We start from the raw sequence: 18491 nt of genomic DNA on the forward strand, positions 1-18491 counted from the left end.
ACAAGGGCAGGCATTTAAATCAACATTTAACGCACACAGTTAGGAGTAAAGATACAAGTTACTCACTTTTCAAAAGCTTCACATGGAAGGGCAAGCTTCAAAACGCACTCAAACCGACCTTGCGTGACGTAGCAAGAGCATGACGTCCGGCGCTGCTACCAAAGACGAAGCAACGCGGAAAATATACTTGACAATATATATATGAAATAATAATGATATTGAAGAACTCATATAGTGCAATTCTCTACTTAACAGAAGGTAACTTAAAAATGCAAGCACAAAATGACAAACACAAAATTGCTATATCACACATACTGACACTGACTAAAACATAGCAGCAAACAGAGACATCAACAGGCAAAAGTACAAGACAGATGTAGCACTCTAGTAGTGGCGCGGGGGTTGTAGATTTGCATCTATATTCTAGAACAGTGGTTCTCAAAGTTTTTCGAACCGCGGACCACTTTACTTAAGTAAAAACTATGGCGGACCACCAAGGCCTAAAAATCATTCTGTACTATCTATGAATTTCAAATTTAAATTGCCGCATTTGTTTCATTTTAATTCAAAACTAAATGTCCTTTTGTAAAACTAGTATAGTAATTAGTTGACAAAACTACGTACCTCGTTCTTTGTTGAGTGGTTCAGTGGTTCAGTCACTGCTTGTGCAAAAGTTTGTAGTTTTCGTGCAGTAAGTTAGTACCGTAGCAGCTCAACCAGAAGGCTGACAGGAAGATAGGACCTCTCGTCAAGAATCAAACTCCCAGCGAGGTATGCAGACGCTGTGTTTTCTAGTGTTGCTGAATTAGGAGGAAGAAGGCCTCATTGTTTCTAGCTCTAGACTCATCTCTCCTCCTCCTCCTCCTCCTCCTGCTCCATCTCCTCTTCCCCCTCCCTGGTGGAGAGTCATTCTCATGGGGCTTTTCCTGCAAATAATTAAAAAAAAGACTTAATCTGTCTACGCATGGTTTAACTTTTCTGCTGGCTCTATTTTGAACCAGCTGAACATAGGTCCTAGGAAGGGGCTGTTTGATCTCTTGGATGAGAATCAAAATCAATATAAATCCGTTTTCTCAGGTAAACAATAACATTGTCACACTTTCAGAGTACAAAATAAGACTAACAAAGTAAAACTGTCACAAAGAAAGCAAAAGCAACACTAAATGCTTTTCCTGAGCAGACAGTACTCCCAAGCATGCAAAGTAAACACAGCCGTCAGGTTTTATAGCTTTTTTTCCACCCAGGCTGTACATAAAATTAGAAGCAACATGAAGGAAGTACCTTTCCCCATTTAGTTTGTCAATGTTCTTCCTTAAATATTTTTTGGCAGCTGAACAGGATTCATGAACAGATCATTGTGTGATTATTGATGTTCATTCATATTTTTCTCCTCCATCCTACACCACTAACACTTAAATTTTTTTATATTATTATTTGATTGTTCAGTTTGTATTGGTGGATATATGCACACCCACATATTTTGTCAGGTAAGGTGACCTGTGCAGGACCCAAAAAATGCGAGTTACCCACTTCTGTACAAAGGAGTGAAATTTTCACCACTTGTGAATAAGTTGTGTGTTCAAGTAGAGGAAACTTAAATGTATGAATGCTTTTACTTTTAATGTAACAAAATTGCTCTTCCTGTGTCTTTTTAAAAATTGCATTTTTCTTCAAATTTTTTTGAGGATGTTTCCATTTGCCCCAAACATTTTTTTTCGGGCAAGATTTATTTTCTTCATGAAGTAAAGTATCACTGTATTGTAAACTTTGGGATTTATTATAAAAGTTAATAAATAAATTAAAAAAATGTTTATATCAGTGATTTTGTGTGCGTGTATGTGTCCGCGAGAGGGAGAATCAAAATCAATATAAATCAGAGTTTTCGACATGTAAACAATAACATTGTCCCACTTTCAGCACTCTTTGCTTTTCTTTAAAAAAAAAAAGAGGGGGGGGGGAGAATTGGCTACAAACAGTATGGCTGGGGCATGCTGATTACTCTGCTATTGTGTAAAGCAAGAAATGTTTGGGTTTTTCCCTTGCTCATACGTAGTTGTCCTAGCACCGTATACTAACATCTTTTCATTTGTTAACAATGGTGGCTGACCTATGTATATCATGTGACTAATTTCTATTTTTTAAAATTTTATTTACTTTAATGCATATACAATGAGCAATTATACTAAACAGTAACTTTGCTAGCCCTGAGCAGACAGTACTCCCAAGCATGCAAAGTAAACACAGCCGTCAGGTTTTATAGCTTTTTTTTTCCCCAGGTTGTACATAAAATTAGAAGCAACATGAAGGAAGTGCCTTTCCCCATTTAGCATGCCATCTCCATTTCCTCCCACATTTTGCCATCCTGACACCATATCAAGAAAAACGTCACTTCAAAATTATAAAATATTAGATCGGAAACATTTAAGAATTTAAAGGCAGCCAAAGGACCATATATGCCTTATACCAAACGCAATGACTACATTTCTATGCAAGCCATTACCTTTGAAGATAACATTCTGCTTTTAACACCAAACCCTTCATCCCTGTAAAATGTGTAACTATACTCTCTCCAGTATAACTTCCCTTTGTAAACTATTGTGAAGGAAAAAGGTTGGCGCAAGCTTTTTACAGCAATGAAGAGGTTAAGATATAAAGTTGGCTGGACAGACTTTGTTATTGTTATTAGGTCAGACTATAAACTTCAGGGGTGGGGAGCTTTTTTTCCTCCAAGTTCAGGGTAAACAATCTTTCCATCCCAAAATCCTTTTTGTACACACATTTCACAGCCATAATAGCCGGAATGACCTTTCACTTGCTTTACAAACGCACGAGCAGGTGTATCACAGATAAAACAAGACAAATTAATCTCTACACTCTGAGGGATACCTTCTAGTTCCACTGGCCCCTGCTGTAATTCTGTCATATCCCTTACAAAGTCTTGTAAAAACATATCAACATCTTCGGGTTTTCTATCCCCACAGTACAAGCCAATTACAAAAGGGTCAGTTTCTACAGGACTATATATTCTCCCCAGAATAGGCCAAAACTGATTACATGAGGAATTAAAGAGTGGCAGACCATCGATATTTACTTGTGTATATAATAGGTTTCAGAATTTGTGGCCATTATATTTTTCAGAAATAATACTCCACAAAAAACTGGATGGGAAGAAGAGAAAGTATCCATCAGATACAAAGATGCAAATGCATACACACACATTGGATGATAACACTCCATATACTTGGTGTTTTCTTTTTTATTTGCTGGTTCAAACTTCAACAAAAAATGAATTTTTATCATATTGTGCCCTGCAAACTGGTGACCAGACTACAGTGAAGAAATAAGAAAAATTAAATACTTTAGGTAACGAAGATTGTCAAAAATAAACTTAAAGAATTGTGCTCTTGAATAATTAAGAGAGGAAGACCATAAAATTAACAACAGTATGAAGGAAAGGAGAGAAGCATAATTAATTGAGAAAAGTTGTTTGATGACTGATCACTAAAAATGATGTGGGACAACTGATGCATGTTGAGGACTGCTGACAATGTTGATCTACAGTATCTTGGTGTGAACAAAGTGGATAAACGACATCAGATTCTGCCAAAATCCATTACTTTTCAGCATGAAAATAAAAATTAAGATCAAGTATGTATGCCAATTCTTGTATCATAGGCATCAGTGAGGTAGTATAATTATTGCAATCTTTTCATAAAAACAACATTCTACTTAGCTCTTAACAGTCATTTTTGTCATAGTCTGTTGCAGACAGGGCAAGCTTTGTTATTCATCAGTCCTCATATGCAGGAAGCCCCAATTGGACTATCGTCACGATAGTGCATGTAAATTTTGATGCAAGGGCCCTTTTTTGCATCACCATGTTGTACAATAGCTGGCTTTTGGGAGTCCCTGTATACTAATTTTCATCTGCTATCGTGATAATAGTCCAGTTGGGGTTTCCTGCATACAAAAGTTCTGGTGTATAGGAAATGCACACTATATTCATGTACTTCAAGGTAGTGAAATACATATGCATGAATGAAAAATTATTTGCACACTGATTTAACCTCAGTTTGTATGTGTGCGAGTCTGCATGCCAAGGTGTAGTTACACTCTATTATTCAAGAGACTGGTGAAAAATATTGTACGATGCAGAGGGTGTAAGGAATACATTATTTATTCAACTAAAAATAAAATGGTGAGACATAGGGTGCCTGCCACTACAGGCTGGCAAGGAGTGGGATTTGTATAAACATAGCACATACATCAATATATCCAATTATTGCTTATGTTAAGGAGAACAATATAAATAAGCAGCAGAAATAAAACCATAAATCTCTGATAGAAACTGAAAAGGACAAGAATTGGAAAAGAAGACTGTGAAAGGAGAAAAGATGTTAAGCTGCAGACTTCATTTTCTTAAAGTTTGCAAATTGTGCAATTCAGAAAAAAATAAGTAAAAAAGCCAGAACACTGAATAAAAATATGACTTGTGGAAAGACAGTAAATCATTCCATAAAAAAAAATACTTTCCAGTTGTCAATATTTCCTGATGGTGCAGATGCTAACTTATCCCCACCAGGATGTCAATGCTGCTTTGACTAGAATTTTAAAAGATGCCATATCTCTACTTAACATTTCAAGGATTCTTTAAAAGAAATTTTGTTTAGCATAAAAATTATCATAAACACTGCTCCTAAATCAAAACTTTTCCTTTTGAAACAGTTTATCTCAAATTGTAATGATCTGGAAAATACAAAGAACTTCTTGCAACATCGTCTGAGGTGGATGAATATCCAAAAGCATGACCAGGTAGTGAAACGTTCTACTGGAACTACTCTTTTTGAATGAAGCAAATGACTGAACGTATGCTACAGCAGCATCCAATTGTGTGTTGCCTCACTGCAGATCACACAGGTGCATGTAAAGATTATAAACACGGGACTTTTTCCAGGGTACCAGGAAAAATGAATTTTCATTAAAACATGTCATTCCTTGTGACTTGGCACTTTTTAGTCGCCTAATCACCTAGCAGGTTATCCACAATCTGCAGAAAGATACTTTGTGATAATTTGCACCTTATATCAGAAGTACACTATCTTTATGTTGCAACACTTGCTAGATCTCACTTTTGTAGCACCTCTAAGATTCCTGGAGTGGTGTCAAACCACCTACTGATGTCCAGAGCTTGCACACTGGATGTACACAAGACGCTATGTTGCATTCCATGCACCACAGCTGTGGAATTAAAGTCAGTCTGTCAATCACAGTGGAAGTGGTCTTTATCTTGTTCTGCTGTTAAGGATGTTTGAAATTTTTAAATTGGGACCTTTAACTCGTTGCAGTAAACTTTTCTTTGCAGATGTCAATTCTTAAAGCAGCCACCATGCAGTTCTGTAACACCTCTCTTTTCCTTTCCAATCAGAAGGTTCTTAAGCATTTGCAGGAGCTGGAATAGACATTAAAAGTCTTACGAGGTCTTTGACTAGTCATGCTAGTTGTCCATCTCAACATCCATGCCTCATAAATAATGTCGAAATTAACATGAAATAAATTACACACAGCCCTCAGAAGTTTTTGCCAAGAAGCTCTTGAAATGAAGTAGCCTCAGTGCTAATTCTTCCAATATGATTTACAGCAGGTGAATTCTGTCACAGGCACAAAATCCAAAATGAACACTGTTGTCTTGTCAGGATGTGCACCCAATACATTTCACTTCCTGTCACCTCAGGCACACATCGCAGAATCCACATGCACAAACCATTTTTGGCAGCTTGGGAGAATAAGATACACCATGAGGTCAAGAGGATGATGGTCAGGTGATGCCAGATCTGAATGTCTCGCTGGTTCCCACGTTCTCGATGTGACCCCCTCTTGCTCTCAATACTTTCTGTTCCAGAAGACTTTTCCATGCTGCCTTATCTTCTAGTGTTGGAGCTCGAAAGATTATTTTCTGTGAAGCTGGAATGGTGTTGCGTGGACTTGTGTAATGTTGTAACAGAATCTCTGTAGCTGTTAAATAATCCAAATCAGTTTTATTATTTTTTAATCACTTTAACATCAGCACGTAGTAGGTCTCAAATCTTAGTGTATCTACATATATATTTGTAAACATTTAGTTACTGATTGTTAATGCTTATTTCTTCCATGGGAGGATGAAAACAGCAAAATATAAACAATTACAATGTAATTCTTGTTCTCCAAAAATAAAAATGGAAAATGTCTGATCTTTATGTAAACTGTATTAATCATGATAAAAATTGTACAAAATACTCACAATGTTTTCTGCTTGTTTCTATGCTACACATATTTCGAAGCAGAATGGGTTCAGATACAACATGCAGCTGTCAGGCCTTTTCTGGCTTCAGCAACATAAGAATGTCTGAAAACAGCACCATCATCACCTGCAAGCAAAGACGATATGCACCTGAAGCAGATATCCAGCCAGACATGCGTCACACAATAAAGACTACACACAAAACACACAAAAGATACAAACCTAACTGATAAGCACAATTTTTTCCTTTGTGTACACTATAATTTAAATATTGGGTACTAGTAAAAAAAAGACAACGTGAAGAAATGTGTTAACTAGTGTGGATCTAATATAAGCTGTAGCCTGACTGGCTATACTAGAAAATACACTGATGAAACGCACCTTAGCCCATTGGCCACTGCACCAGTGAAAAACATCTCCCTGGAAGATGATGTGTCGATCTTCTTGGCTTAGCTGAAACACCTGCAACAAAATGTCACTATGAGATTGAAAATCAACTTAATTGTTTGTCTCAAGAGCACATTGTAAACAGTTTATTCCTACTAAATAATTTTTAGTTAAAAAAACGATTCTGAATAAACAGAAATAAAATTTCTTACGAGACTCTTTTGAGGAAATACAAGTCTATCTTCAAGTTCTTTCACTTCATGCTCAAAAGATTGTTATCTCTGCAGAGATGATGGCACCAATGGCAGATTTTCTTGACTGTGTCTGCTGCCACAATTAATGCTGCCTGCAAGAAAGCAATGAACAGATCCTGGTTAACAATGCTTCTGTAAAGCATCTTTAACAGCTACAACAAAGTAGAACATAACTACAGTTATGCAAGAGTGCTTATTTTCAAAAGAAAAGATTTGCAGGTCTATTGTATACATTTACTACCGTATTTTCAAAAAGAAATTTTAATTTTCAACAAAAGATATTCTCTGAGGAAAAAAAAAAAAACTGTAGACAAAGGGAGACAACAACCCATCCACACTTACCTTGCATGTCGTGATACCTCAAACAATATGCATTATATGACTTAAAAACTGCCTTTATACCTTTAGATGAGCTGTCAGAAGAAGATGATGCCAAGCCGCCTCTTCCAGAACATCCACAGCTGCTGGAACTCTTGGTGTGGGAGGACAGTGATGTCAGGCTCTGGACCCTAGCATTGCTCATGCTGGTGATGTTGGTGACACAGTTGTTCATAACTGAACGCAAACAGGAAAGAAACTTTAGATCAAAATAATGAGTGAAATCTAGCAATCCTTCCAAGTGGTTCAACACAAATGGATAAAGTGGGTGGAGGGCATAAAGTTAAACATCTGATTGATCAAGTTTATAAAAATTTACATGTATGCAGTCTTAGTGACTGAAAGACACTCGGTTTTGACATCTCAGAAAACATTATGTTTGACAGAACCCCTTGCACTTGTTTAGAATGTGAGGTGTTGCCTGGTAAGATGCATTATTTGTTCTCACCTTGAATCACCTGCTTCAGAGTAGCGTGATCAGGACTCTGTGGCGGGGTGTGAAGGAAGATGTCCTGCAGGACCACAAACAGCTCCCTGATGTGCTGCAACATAAAAACACAAATTCAAGACAGGGTAAACTGATAAATGTTCCAAGCATGTTTTTATACCTGTAGAGACTTGAAGATAAATGCACTGATGCTAGGTTGCCCAGGCTCCAGTGCTGGTTCCTTCACAAATCGCACAAAGTCATGGTTGTGCTGTAATTGTGACAGGACTCGATTGGGTTCACGTAAACCCAAAGCATACATTTCATGTGCTTGACAAAGCATCTGCACCTATAATTTACAAAAAAAAGCATGAAAATATTATATAATTACAATTACAGGAAGCAATCCACATACGATCTTGCTGCACTCACAGATCTTTAAAAGCCATTAGATATACATGTGATGATTTTTAGTTTTAATGGCTATATCAATCATGGGGTAATGCTGCACCAAGTCTGAGGTCGGATGCATTTAATTTTATAAAAGCAAAAGTAAGAATCTAATTTATAAACGCACAAAATATGTCTCTCTTCTTAACTGAATCTGCTCCAACTGTTAAAAAGTAGTCAGCTACCACCAAATTATAATGGCAGCATACACTACATTCTTTGGAACTGAAGGTAAGGTGTAAAATGTTTTATGTAGGGAACAGATGTAACTGACATGCTACTCACTTTAGACTTATATCAGAGCAATCGATGTTGCAAAATGGCTACTTCCACTCAACTGAGAATCATCGTCGGACAAAGACCACACAGATGGAGAGTTTTCCTGCATCTGCTTGACATGGTACTCCGAGATCGTAACAAGCTAAAAAAGGACAGAACACAAAACATTTCTGAGTTCAGTTCTGACTTTTTATTTTCAAATTTTCCTTATCACAATTTAAAACTTAATGGAATTGGCTTTTTTACATTATTTATACTATGCTATGTAAATTTGTGCTCTAAAACATAATAGTCAATTTAGAGTAGCACTCACTTTTTCAACATTTTGAAAGACTGCAGAGTGCTGTGTTCCTGAAAGTACACAATGTCGGAGGGGTCGGGAATACCGCTGAATACCAGCATGCATGAAGTCGATAAAATCCAGCTCTAAGCTAAGGAGACGATGGATAGCCTCATGTTTCTTTTGCTCATCAGCTGTTTTACAGTCCATCTGGAAAGAACAAACCACAAATATTTACAGTTTGTTAAATGATAGATTTGGGTTATTTGCAGGTGGGAGGGCAACGGGTAAAATCTGGCATGTTAAGTTTGCAGCTGTTTTATTGTGAAAGAAAGGAATTTCACGTTATACGTAGTAATTTATCATCAAGAACTTTCTTTACAAATCGAGCGGCATTGTTTATTGCCTTTCCGAATGACTGCTAAATGTTTGGGCTGTACGTAGGTGTGCTCGGGAATGCAAATCTGATGTGTCTGGAGAGAGAGCACGATAATCAGTACTGGTAGTATGCAATCCTGTCTAGGTTTATTACTTACATTTTCTGTTTAGAAAAAGAGTTAAGCCTAAACGAGTAATTAGTCTAATATTCTACTGTATTTGCAAATTCCAAATTTTTACAATTCATATTTTTATTTTATATTATATACAATAGTGAAGTTATAATATATACAATTTATTATACAACTAAAGAGAGATAAACAATTCAGGGAGCTAATAATGTGAAGTGACGATAGAAATTAGCGAGAGCAGCCTAAAAATATCCGGTGTGCTTATGGCGAAATTGTTTAAGAGTTAAGTCCCTTGCGTGTCACTCGTTTGTGTGGAAGTCGACAGATTCAAAGCGTCTCAACCTGCAGCGAGCAGGAACGGAAAAGCAGAGGAGGCTATCTCAGAATGTCCGTCATCATAGAGACTTCCATTGGAGATCTAACGATCGATCTGTACACGGAAGAAAGACCAAGATGTAAGTTTGTCTTATGTCAGCAACAACAAAGCCGTGCATCTCTCTCGCTCTCTCGTTTCCACCATCCCGATTCGTATATTGCTGTCTTTACGTTTTTTGTCTCTTCAAGTGTACAGTTATTAATTTTTCATTGCCATTTCTCTACCAATATTTATTTGCGACTTAACTGTGTCAAATTTTAGCTTTTTTAAATCAGCAGGTCACCTACTATATATGTCACTTTTGAGTTTTTGACTTCTTTTAACTTTTATTCTAATTTTAACATGAACGCCAGAATACCACATAAATGTAAGCCCTTCTTTTGAAGGTGGTGACAGAAACTGAAGGATTACAAAATATTTATGATTTATTTTTGAAAATATCAATGACATTATTTTAAAAAATCTTTCTTCTTATTTAATTTTTATTATGTTTCATGCAACATAATGTAGGCTCAGAAAACTTCCTGAAGCTGTGCAAATTAAAGTACTACAATTTCTCACTTTTCCACTCAGTTCAGGTAAGCTGTAATAATTTACTTTAGTTGTAGACATTTTGTGAAATGCAATCTTTGCACATATATGTACTTTAAGGAAATGATACAGGTTTACATGTGTCTCATTTGCAATCAATAATTTTGATGACTTCTTATAGCACCCCCTCTTCTTTTAATCCACATTGTCATTGCGTGCACTAGATAAATATACATAGATATCTAAATACATAGAGAGAGGCACATAGATAAATAAGAAAGTATCAACATATCAGCACTAAAACAATGTAAGATCTTCTATAGCCAGATAAAACAGATATTCCTGCTATTTATAAATAAGAAGGACTAAGAATATCACTAGGACAACACAGATGGCTGCTTCCATCATAAGTAATGCATTCCTATGTGATAGCATATATACCAGTAAATCAAAGCAAGTTGTGTTTTGTTGCTGGTGATAAAATCAGTGTTGCTGAATAAACAGTACCACTTTGTTTGTATGGACAGAAAAATCTTGTTGCTCAGACTGGCGATCCAACAGCCACAGGAAGGGGAGGAGACTCAGTGTACAGGTACAGACTGAATTTGAAATAGCTTTGTATAAGGCTCCATTTATAACAATTATTTTTCAAATAATTTGATAATGGAGTTCAAAGTCTGTCAGCCAAGAAGTTGGATTGTCTTTCTAGCCGAGGTTGTTGCAGATGTGTATAAGAGTTGCCTGTAAATGCATATTCTTCTGTGCATATATTTGTGTGTGTGGATGCATATTTGCATGATTATCCATTATCTTATGCTTGGTTAGCAAAATAAATGTTTATATATATATCATATGCTGAAGTAATTTGAGTTGAGTTATGTACCTTCTTTCATTCTTTTCTTTCATACACCTATCCAAGAACTAATCAGGCCCAATGTTGCTTAACTTTGGTGATCAGATGAGAACCGGTGTGTTCGACATGGTATAGCCTAGATAAATGAAAAAAATCACCTAACCATATAGATAGAAATGTTATGTTGTATTTTTTCAGTAAAATCTATGGAGAACAAGCAAGGTTTTTTGACATGGAACAGGTCCCTAGGATCAAGCATAAAAAGCGTGGGCTGTTGTCAATGGTCAACAATGGCAGTGGTATGCATGGCTCCCAGGTAGAGTTGATGTAGATAGACCAGTTACAGATTACTAGGGTGGAATTATGAATTTACACCAGACACATCATCCCTTTCCTACAGTTTCTTTCTTAAATTTATATGCAAGTATAGATAGCTGAAGGAAGGCATATTCAAAGTTTTTTTGTGACTTTGGTTTATAGGTTGCTATGTATGCTCATCTAATGAGATTTTTCTTTTCTACTCCAGCCTTTACTCAGACAAGAATCTGCCACATTTACTTTTTGTGTCAAATTATAATATCCACTATTCCCCCCCAAGTTCAATAAAACAAGAAATAAAGCGCAACCTCTTGGATCCAACTGTAATATCCGGACTGTTCAAGGCATGTGCTGGGGTTTCCTCTACGAAGCTATAGACTGTAGGGGATACTGAGGTTTTCCTTTTTTTCCATATATCTATGCTTTTTTTGTTCACACGTGGAATGATTTTCCCTGAAGAAGGATAATTAACACCAAGATATGCAATCTTGGTCTTGCACATCTACCAATAATCTATGGCTTAAATTTTTTGAGCCAGCTGTTTGAGGCCTGGAAATTGTCAAATCCTCCAGCCATAGCGAGACACAAAGCCTTTTCCTGAATGAGTTTTCTAGTCACTGGATTTTTCTTCTGCATCAGCATAGAAAACCACTCCCATACTTGTCTATGGCTGTATACATACCTTAATGAATTTTAGTTAATTTCAGATCCCCACTTTTACCAACATGCCATCGTTCCAGAATTGCCTCTTTCCCATTGATTTTATTTTGACTTTAAAGTTTTTCCTCACACCAAAAGAATTTGCCACCGAGATTGTGGTATTTCTTTGATCACCAGTATTCTTTCTGGAGAGTTATAGGGATTTTCTTTGTCATTTTTGCTTTTGATTGGTGATGTTTTTTGATTCCTACATTGTTGCGCTTTGTGAAAGATATATATGGGACTCTAGGTAAGAGCAATCAGATCTTTGGAGCAACAGATAAATATTTGTACCAAGATGGACAAAGAGGCTATCGTGAAATGTTTTGTGTTTGTGTTTTTATTTTACGTCATTTCTGCAGAAATCATAATACAGGATGAACAGTTGGCTAGAAGCAGTCTATTTTAAAATGTACTTAATCTTTTTCAACATGGAACTTCTGCAAAAAGTCATAATAGAGCTGACTTTTATGTAGCAGATATGTGGGTGAAACATTTTTGGGTTCTAAGAAGGGGTCATAATCAGAAAGGTCTTAATTAAGAGGTTTTACTGTAGTAGTTAAAGAGAGAATAGGATTCAATTTTTCAGCAGATATATTTTGTACAATATTTGAAAGCTTGTCCTTGTAAGTTCAATCTTACTGTAATATATTAAACTCTCTTTCACTAGTATTCTGCAATATCTTATCTTTCTTGTATCTTGTTTCAGTTCTTTATTACATTGGGAGAAGATCTTGATTACTTAGATGGAAAACATACAGTGTTTGGAGAAGTGGCAGAGGGTTTTGAGGTTCTGGATAAGCTAAATGATGCTTATTGTGATGAACATCATCGTCCATATAGAGACATAAGGTTTGCTAATCTGCATTCTTTATTAAAAATAATTAATTTTAATCTGCACTTTTTCAAAAAACTGTTGTTAAAAAACTTATTTTTTACTGTTACAAAATATTACATATTTCTGTCAGTGAAGGCAGTCCATTTATATCGTGTGTTAATAGTTTTGTCAAAAAATTGTCTGAACATAGTTGTACTTCCAATAAGTCATCGTACAAATGGATGGATGCCACTGCTGTCAGAGGATTTTAGAGCTCACTGAGTCCATATAGGTCCCTCATTTGAAAGTCAGTATATTTTACAAAAATAAATGAAAAATAATTCCCAGTCCCTGGAAAAGTCATTATTTGAAGACATTCCTGCAAAGGAAAAAAGTAAGAAAATTTGCTACTTAAAGTACAAATTTGTTTAAGTGAAAAAACATTCTCTCTGAAAAAAAAACATTCTCACTGTTCTAAATGAGCATGAAATTGATGCATGAATGCAGAATAGTTTCACCTGCTGATATTTGAATGTCATTATATCTAGTAGCACTTGTCTTTTTGTTTGTACATTGACAGTGCTCGTAAGGCTGTCATATTTTAATCAGCTGTTGCTCATCATGACAGCTTACTGAATCCTTCAGGGCTACATGGAAGTAGGACAATAATGTCGTGATGAACTATGGAAAAATTAGCTGGGAAACATCAAAGAATGGTCAGGCTGCCAGAGGGGGATCTACTCAAGGATGCTGATGATCAGCCATCATGGCATGCATTTGCCACACCTCATTGTATCACCTCTGGCAACTGGTACTGGTGGTTTGACCCCATTGGCGGCTTGCTCTGAGTCCAGTTGGTACCAGTTATGATGATGATGATGAAATGGGAAATAATGAGTAACTAAGGATGCAAAGGAAAACATGCCATATACCTGCCCCCCTTGCCACAGTCATTTCTCTTGTATTTTCAGAATTTATCATACAGTTATTCTAGATGATCCTTTTGATGATCCAAGGGGATTAATATTTCCTGACAAGTCACCTGAGCCCACAAAAGAGATGCTCGAGGTATGACTGATTTTTATTCACCTGACAGTTATTTTTGTCTAGTCAGATAGAAAGGGTGAAATGCATTAGGTTGTGCCTTCCAACTGGCAGGCATGGGTGATATACACCAGTTTTGAACGATCATCTCCAAATTGAAATTGAGATATTACAAGTTTGGCAGGTAGGCTGTTCTGATACTCCATCAGTAATTAAATGTTTTGAAGAAAAACAACCTTCCCTCTTTTGCAGATTTTCTCATGACTAGTGTGAGAAATATTTTTGACTATTTTTAACTAACTTCTTTGCATCTTCATATGATATTTAGATTAACATTGGCATTTTTTAATTTGCCAGTGCGTTAATGCCAATGGCTCATTTGCATCATTCTTATAATATCTGATCATGGAATCCTTAAGCAGTTACAATGTGGTAGAAATCTTATGAAGCTGTAGTCTATCTAGTAATCAAGGTTTCTTTTTCTTCTGTATTCAGAGTGACAGAATTGGCGCAGATGAAGAGATTGATGACACCAAAGGTATGACAGAACAAGAGATTAAGGAGATGGTGGAAGAGAGAGAAGCCAAGGCCAATGCCCAGCTTTTGGAAATGGTAAGATCTTGCTTTTTAGTATTATTTGTCATTTTGTACAGGTCTTGCTTGTGATAATTGTTTTAAAACTAAGCTGTCCTTATTGGATTTAAGTGGTATTTGTATTTACATTTTTTTTATTGCTGATTGTATAATGTTTCCACATTGATCAATATTGTCATCAAAATTCTGAGGTAGCTTATCATTGGTCACAAGATGGCTACTTTGTTTTTGCGAATTATAATTTAACAGAAAATGATATATTATGATCATTAATTTCTGTTCTTTGGGTTTTTTGTTGTTAAGCTTATCAACAAAGTTAACTTCATAGTTCTACTGTAAGCAAGATATATTTCCCTCACAAAATGTTGACCTATTTTTCAGGTGGGAGATATACCAGAGGCAGATGTCAAGCCCCCAGACAATGTTTTATTTGTTTGCAAGCTGAATCCAGTCACAACTGCAGAGGATCTTGAAATAATTTTTTCTCGCTTTGGTTCCATTCTTAGCTGTGAAGTCATCAAAGATCAAAAGACAGGAGAGTCCCTGCAGTACGCATTCATTGAGTTTGAAAAACCGGAAGACTGTGAGAATGCTTATTTTAAGATGGACAACGTATTGATTGATGACCGAAGAATCCATGTGGACTTCAGTCAATCAGTGGCTAAAGTGAAACATGAATTTAAAGGTATCTAAACAGAACTTGAATGATTATGCTTTGTAGAATGTTAGCAGTCTCTAAGAAGCTACTTTTATAAACTATGACATTAATTAAAAAAACAGTCATCATTAAGATGATACCAAAATGGAAAAGCCTTGGGGGGGGGGGAATTTGGTGTTTTACGCCGTGTCAGCAACTATGGCTATATCACGGCAAGCAGCCAGCCCTGTAAACAGATGCCACGTGCAGAGAAAGGAAAAGCCTTGGAGAAAGTTTTATAAAAAGTCTCTGGCCATAGGTAATGCTCCTTAGTAAGAGGCTTCTTCTTGTTCCTAATCGTCCCCCAGTGGAACATATGGGCCACAACTACACCATGCCATCGGGTCTGGTTCTGGGTATCTCTTTCCAGTTGGGACTATATCATGCCATCTGCCTCCGCCTTGCTGTGGACCGATCTCCATGTCTGTCTTGCGCCTCCCCTGTGGGTTCCAGCCCAGAGCTTGTCTTGTTAAATTGTTGGCAGGCTTTCGCAAAGTGTGACTGATCCAACCCCAGTTTCTGTACCAGGGGTTGTTTTATGAGGTGGGGCTGCTAGTCCAATACCCAACCCTCCTTCATCCGGGCTTGGGACCAGCAGATTACCTGAGGGGTCTACAGGCGGAGTTTCTGCTTTTATCATAGATTCCTAATGACTGTACTACAGAATCTGTGAATACATGCTACAGCCCTCTACAATTTGTGACTACTGTTGATTTGTTCTTGCAAAAAAAAAAAAAAATGAAGGCACAAATAATCTTATGTTCTGTGATATTCTACTCTGCAGAAGCTTCTAGCACAGTTCAACAATTCATAATGCACCAAATCAAAAAGCACATGAATCACCTCTAGATTTTTTTAATCATTCTGGATGATGGCAATTTGAACATATTTGTAAATATTATTTTGATGGATTTGCACTGCTTCCCTGGCTTGTGAGCGCATTGGATATTATGGTAATCCGAGAAGTATTTTGCAAGCTACTCTATGTCTACGAGCAGAAAAACAACGAATGGTGTCTATTTGAACCAGAACTGTAGTGTGGATAGTAGGATATGTGGCCTCGCTTGCAGTTTTTCAGCTGGATTGAGCAAGCTGGCAGCAAATACTGGCTTTATGTGTTTCATCATCCCAGATGTAATGTTTGCATTCTATGTTGTGTGCATCCGTATATGTGTTATTATTATTATTTCTCTTGATTATGAGTGACCTATGTATGATCTTTATGTGCTTTGACTATGTATTACATTGTCATTTGTTTTTAGTTGTGTAAATTGCATTGAGTCTGCTCTGTAGTGGAGAAATCTGCTAAATAAATATACTTCTTATGCAAAGGTAATTTTTACATAAAGAGAACACTAATTATACATTAAATATTTCAGTTTATTATCTTGCATAAAGGAGAAGATAAAGGAGACAAATACTCAAAATTATATTCTTTCTGATCCTTTAGGAAAGGAAAAGAAAGAGATGGAAGAAGATAGACCCAAGTATGTACTGAAGAGCCAAGAAAGGAAAGACGAGTATCCTTCATCAAAACTAGAACTTTTCTGTCCTCATTTGAACAAAATTCATGCTATGCTGAGCTCATTTGTCTGTGTTACATACTTGCAAGAAAAAAGGTTGACCATCCTGCCTCATGATAATGCATTATGATGCTTGTTTGTTTACAACTTTGCTTGTAAGTCACATTTCTTAGTTAATAGCATCTTGGCTGTACACATTCATTCTTACATGTCAATACACAGGACACTTATCTCTGCTTTTTGTGGATTTTTTTTAAAAACTTTTTTAGTGACTTCGTATGGTCATACCCTAGAAATTTTTTTTTAATCCACAGAACTTTCCAGAATATTATAGGAAGATGTCCCTTTCACCTATAAAAAAGAAACCACAGAACATTGTAGAATTAATTCCCTATTGCTGCATTTACTAGAGAGACGTTAGAATTCCTGCATTGTTTCAAGTAAACTTAATACTGCCTTGTATGTAAAATAGTTGGTGTTCTTTGGAAGGTTTTTGGCATTTATATATTGAGTGAAAAACTGATCAGTAGGGAATAGATTCTATTTCTTCTCTTTTAAAGTAAGCCATAACATTAGTAATGTTCAAGAAAATGTGTGTGATCACATCCTTCACTAGCCATCAGCAAATATGATCTGGTCTACGAGCATGATGACCTGCCAGACCTGGATAGCAGAAGCAGAAAGAAACATAAGCACAACAAGAAAGGCTCTAGCTCTGAGGAGGCTAAAAAGCAAGATTACAAAAAGAAGGTAGTTGACCGCTATATTTGTTTATAAAAAAATAACTCAGAAAAATATTTAATCACTGCACTTCTAAATATCTGACAGTGAGATAGTGGAAACTTTGTTGTGAAAAACTGTAAATAGTATGTTTTTCAGCAATTCACTCATCTGTCAGCCTTTCAACCTTTACATCCACCACTCTTTTCACTAGCATTTGACTGTCTAAGAAATAAGGATAAATCTGTGACAGAAGAAGTGTTTTCAAATCTCATTTTATTCTTTTTTTGTGTTTGTACACATGGCTTAATGCACCTGTTCATATGTACACAGAAGTCCAAGAAACACAAGCGTAGCAGGTCTAGAAGCCCAGTCCAGCGACAAGAAAAATATCCTGAAACCTCAAGGGGTCAAAAGTCAAGGTCAAAATCACCTGTATATGAGAAACAGTATAAGGAGAAAAAGAGGAGAGAGAGAACGCGATCATCATCTGCTGAAGACGAAGGGCGAAGAGATAGACAGAGGGAAGAAAACAGATGTCATTTTAGAAGCAGCAGACGGGATGACCGTAGAGACAGAGACAGACATGAAAGGGTCCGAGAGCGGAGATGAGTTCGAGTCTTGTTGAGTTGTAAGGGCACATTGCTGATGGCATTGTATACCAACTACTGATGGCCCTGTCCTCAGTTCACTCAGCATTGTATGCTAAGAGGACGTACTTCAACGAAAGAGGAGAAGAGGATAGTTTCATTGGCAGCTATAAATGTTTTGCTTAAGTGTAAATTGGCGTTATTGAAAAAAACGCTGTTTGTGTGTGGAGGGGAGGACAGAGTGTGAAGATAAAGAAGAAAAGGGAGAGAAAATTTTGAGGTAAACGAGACCATAAATAAAGCCGTCACATTTTCGTTTTTCGTGAATTGTTTTCATGTTTATTTTTATTTTGATATTCATGCAGACGCGTAAACTCTAACATCCGGCGCGTAAACGTGCGAACGGACAATCCAGGGGAAGTAATATATGTATACATGAAGCTGAAAGACTTGAATTATGTCCCTTACAACGAGGCCAGATTTTGCGT

At 36.6% G+C, this 18491-nt stretch overlaps 2 protein-coding genes across 2 annotated transcripts; one reads left to right on the forward strand and one right to left on the reverse strand.

Annotated features, from left to right (window-relative positions):
- Positions 1-3238: 3238 nt before the first annotated feature.
- Positions 3239-8969, reverse strand: LOC112565981. The gene is made up of 9 exons (XM_025241890.1): positions 8766-8969; positions 8469-8594; positions 7905-8072; positions 7745-7838; positions 7321-7473; positions 6877-7010; positions 6659-6739; positions 6278-6404; positions 3239-6012 (listed from the first exon to the last, which is right to left on the reverse strand). The coding sequence occupies exons 1-6, from the start codon at positions 8940-8942 to the stop codon at positions 6940-6942; spliced, it is 789 nt and encodes a 262-aa protein (XP_025097675.1). The 5' UTR covers positions 8943-8969; the 3' UTR covers positions 3239-6012; positions 6278-6404; positions 6659-6739; positions 6877-6939.
- Positions 8970-9564: 595 nt separating this feature from the next.
- Positions 9565-18321, forward strand: LOC112566250 (peptidyl-prolyl cis-trans isomerase-like 4). Its single transcript, XM_025242304.1, has 11 exons — positions 9565-9696; positions 10128-10195; positions 10676-10740; positions 11200-11317; positions 12728-12870; positions 13807-13903; positions 14375-14491; positions 14855-15158; positions 16621-16690; positions 17317-17443; positions 17747-18321. The coding sequence occupies exons 1-11, from the start codon at positions 9627-9629 to the stop codon at positions 18023-18025; spliced, it is 1458 nt and encodes a 485-aa protein (XP_025098089.1). The 5' UTR covers positions 9565-9626; the 3' UTR covers positions 18026-18321.
- Positions 18322-18491: the final 170 nt, after the last annotated feature.

Source organism: Pomacea canaliculata, linkage group LG6 (assembly GCF_003073045.1).
Source record: "Pomacea canaliculata isolate SZHN2017 linkage group LG6, ASM307304v1, whole genome shotgun sequence".
Classification (NCBI taxonomy): Eukaryota; Metazoa; Mollusca; class Gastropoda; order Architaenioglossa; family Ampullariidae; genus Pomacea; species Pomacea canaliculata.

Bases quoted from the DNA above. Each gene is read 5' to 3' on its own strand.
- LOC112565981 (XM_025241890.1), bottom strand. From the start codon at position 8,942: ATGGACTGTAAAACAGCTGATGAGCAAAAGAAACATGAGGCTATCCAT. The intron at 8,595-8,765 runs GTGAGTGCTACT...GTCCTTTTTTAG, and splicing joins TCTTTCAAAATGTTGAAAAA to CTTGTTACGATCTCGGAGTA. The intron at 7,839-7,904 runs GTATAAAAACAT...TTTATGTTGCAG, and splicing joins TTATCTTCAAGTCTCTACAG to CACATCAGGGAGCTGTTTGT.
- LOC112566250 (XM_025242304.1), top strand. From the start codon at position 9,627: ATGTCCGTCATCATAGAGACTTCCATTGGAGATCTAACGATCGATCTG. The intron at 10,741-11,199 runs GTACAGACTGAA...GTATTTTTTCAG, and splicing joins GGAGGAGACTCAGTGTACAG to TAAAATCTATGGAGAACAAG. The intron at 14,492-14,854 runs GTAAGATCTTGC...CCTATTTTTCAG, and splicing joins ATGCCCAGCTTTTGGAAATG to GTGGGAGATATACCAGAGGC.